Source organism: Suricata suricatta, chromosome 13 (assembly GCF_006229205.1).
Source record: "Suricata suricatta isolate VVHF042 chromosome 13, meerkat_22Aug2017_6uvM2_HiC, whole genome shotgun sequence".
In the NCBI taxonomy this organism is placed as follows: Eukaryota; Metazoa; Chordata; class Mammalia; order Carnivora; family Herpestidae; genus Suricata; species Suricata suricatta.
This window is the reverse complement of record NC_043712.1, coordinates 27,079,182-27,081,472: the sequence shown is the minus strand read 5'-3', so window position 1 is coordinate 27,081,472 and position 2,291 is coordinate 27,079,182. Positions and strand designations below refer to the sequence as shown.

At 38.7% G+C, this 2,291-nt stretch overlaps 1 protein-coding gene across 1 annotated transcript in view; it reads right to left on the bottom strand.

Moving 5' to 3' along the window:
• LOC115277101 (olfactory receptor 13D1-like) overlaps positions 1 to 425 on the bottom strand; it is a gene marked incomplete at its 5' end in the record, with an annotated part of 1,192 nt that extends 767 nt beyond the window's left edge. The window contains one exon of the mRNA XM_029921214.1: positions 409 to 425. Within this exon, the coding sequence (XP_029777074.1) occupies positions 409 to 425 (17 nt within the window). The remainder of the gene's footprint in view (positions 1 to 408) is intronic.
• Positions 426 to 2,291: the final 1,866 nt, after the last annotated feature.

Sequence of the window (2,291 nt, the reverse complement as noted above, 5' to 3'; positions counted from 1 at the left end):
AGGCCGTCTGGATGTCCTCTTTGGAAAAGGGTCTGTTCATGTCTTCTGCCCATTTCTTCACTGGGTTATTTGTTTTGTGGGTGTGAAGTTTGGTGAGTTCCTTGAAGATTTTGGATACTAGCTCTTTATCTGATATGTCATTTGCAACTATGTTTTCCCATTCCATTGGTTGCCTATTAGTTTTCTTGATTGTTTCCTTTGCAGTGCAGAAGATTTTTATCTTGATGAGGTCCCAAGAGTTCAGTGTTGCTTTCATTTCCCTTGCCTTTGGGGATGTGTCGAGTAGGAGATTGCTGTGGTGGAGGTCTAGGAGGTTTTTTCCTACTTTGTCCTCGAGGGTTTTGATGGTTTCCTGTCTCACATTCAGGTCCTTCAGCCATTTTGAGTTTATTGTTGTGTATGGTGTAAGAGAGTGGTCTAGTTTCATTCTTCTTCATGTTGCTCTCCAGTTCTCCCAGCACCACCTGCTAAAGAGGCAGTCTTTTTTCCTACCAATACTCTTTCCTACTTTGTCAAATATTAACTGGCTGTACATTTGTGGGCCCAGTTCTGGGTTCTCTATTCTATTCCATTGGTCTATGTGTCTGTTTTTGTGCCAATACCATACTGTCTTGTTGATGACAGCTTTGTAGTAGAGGCAAAAGTCTGGAATTGTAAAGTTTGGTTTACAATTTGGTTTTCTTCTTCAATATTACATTGGCTATTCGGGGTCTTTTGTGGTTCCACACAAATTTGAGGATAGTTTGTTCTAGCTTTGAGAAGAATTTTGGTGCAATTTTGATGGGGATTGCATTGAATGTGTAGATTGCTTTGGGTAGTAATGACATTTTCACAGTGTTTATTCTTCTGATCCATGAATAGGGAATGTTTTTCCATTTCTTGGTGCCTTCAATCTCTTTTATAAATTTTCTATAGTTTTCATCATATAGGTCTTTTACATCCTTGGTTAGGTTTACTCGGAGGTATTTGATAGTTTTTCGTGCAATCGTAAATGGGATCCGTTTCTTGATTTCTCTCTCGGCTGCTTCATTTTTGGTGTATAGGAATGCAACAGATTTTTGTACATTGATTTTGTACCCTGCAACTTTACTGAATTCATTAATCAGGTCTAGAAGGCTTCTAGTGGAGTCAATTGGGTTTTCCATGTAGAGTATCATGTCATCTGCAAAAAGGGAAAGTTTGATTTCTTCTTTGCCAGTTCTGATGCTTTTTATTTCCTTTTGTTGTCTGATTGCTGATGCTAGGACTTCCAGCACTATGTTAAACAGCAGTGGTGAGAGTGGACACTCCTGTCGTGTTCCTGATCTCAGGAGGAAAGCTCTCAGTTTTTCCCCATTGTGGATAATATTGGCTGTGGGCTTTTCATAGACTGCTCTTATAATGTTTAGGTAAGTTCCTTCTATTCCGACTTTCTCAAGGGTTTTTATTAGGAAAGGGTGCTGTATTTTGTCAAGTGCTTTTTCTGCATCTATCGACAGGATCATATGATTTTTATCTTTTCTTTTGTTAATGTGATGGATCACATTGATGAATTTGCAAATATTGAACCAGCCCTGTAACCTAGGAATGAACCCCACTTGATCAGGATGGATATTTCTTTTTATGTGCTGTTGGATTCGATTTGCTAGTATCTTATTGAGTATTTTGCATCTGTATTCATTAAGGATATTGGTCTGTAGTTCTCTTTTTTGGCTGGGTCCCTGTCTGGTTTGGGTATCAAGGTGATGCTGGTTTCATAGAATGAGTTTGGAAGCTTTCCTTCTATTTCTATTTTTTGGAATAGTTTGAGAAGAATGGGTATGAGCTCTGCTTTAAATGTCTGGTAGAATTCCCCTGGGAAGCCATCTGGCCCTGGGCTCTTATTCTTTGGGAGATTTTTGATAACAGATTCGATTTCTTCACTGGTTATTGGTCAGTTCATGCCTTCTATCTCTTCCCGTTTGAATTTTGGCAGTGCATGCGCTTTTAGGAATTTGTCCATTTCTTCTGTGTTGTCCAGTTTGTTGGCATATAATTTTTCATAGTAATCTCTGATGATTGCTTGTATTTCTAAGGGATTGGTTGTAATAGATCCTTTTTCATTCATGATTTTGTCTATCTGGGTGCGCTCTCTTTTCTTTCTGAGGAGCCTGGCTAGAGGTTTATCAATTTTGTTTATTTTTTCAAAGAACCAACTCTTGGTTTCATTGGTCTGCTCTACTGTTCTTTTGGATTCTATATTGTTTATTTCTTCCCTGATCTTTGTTATTTCTTTTCTTCTGCTGGGTTTGGGGTGCTCTTGCTGCTTCCCT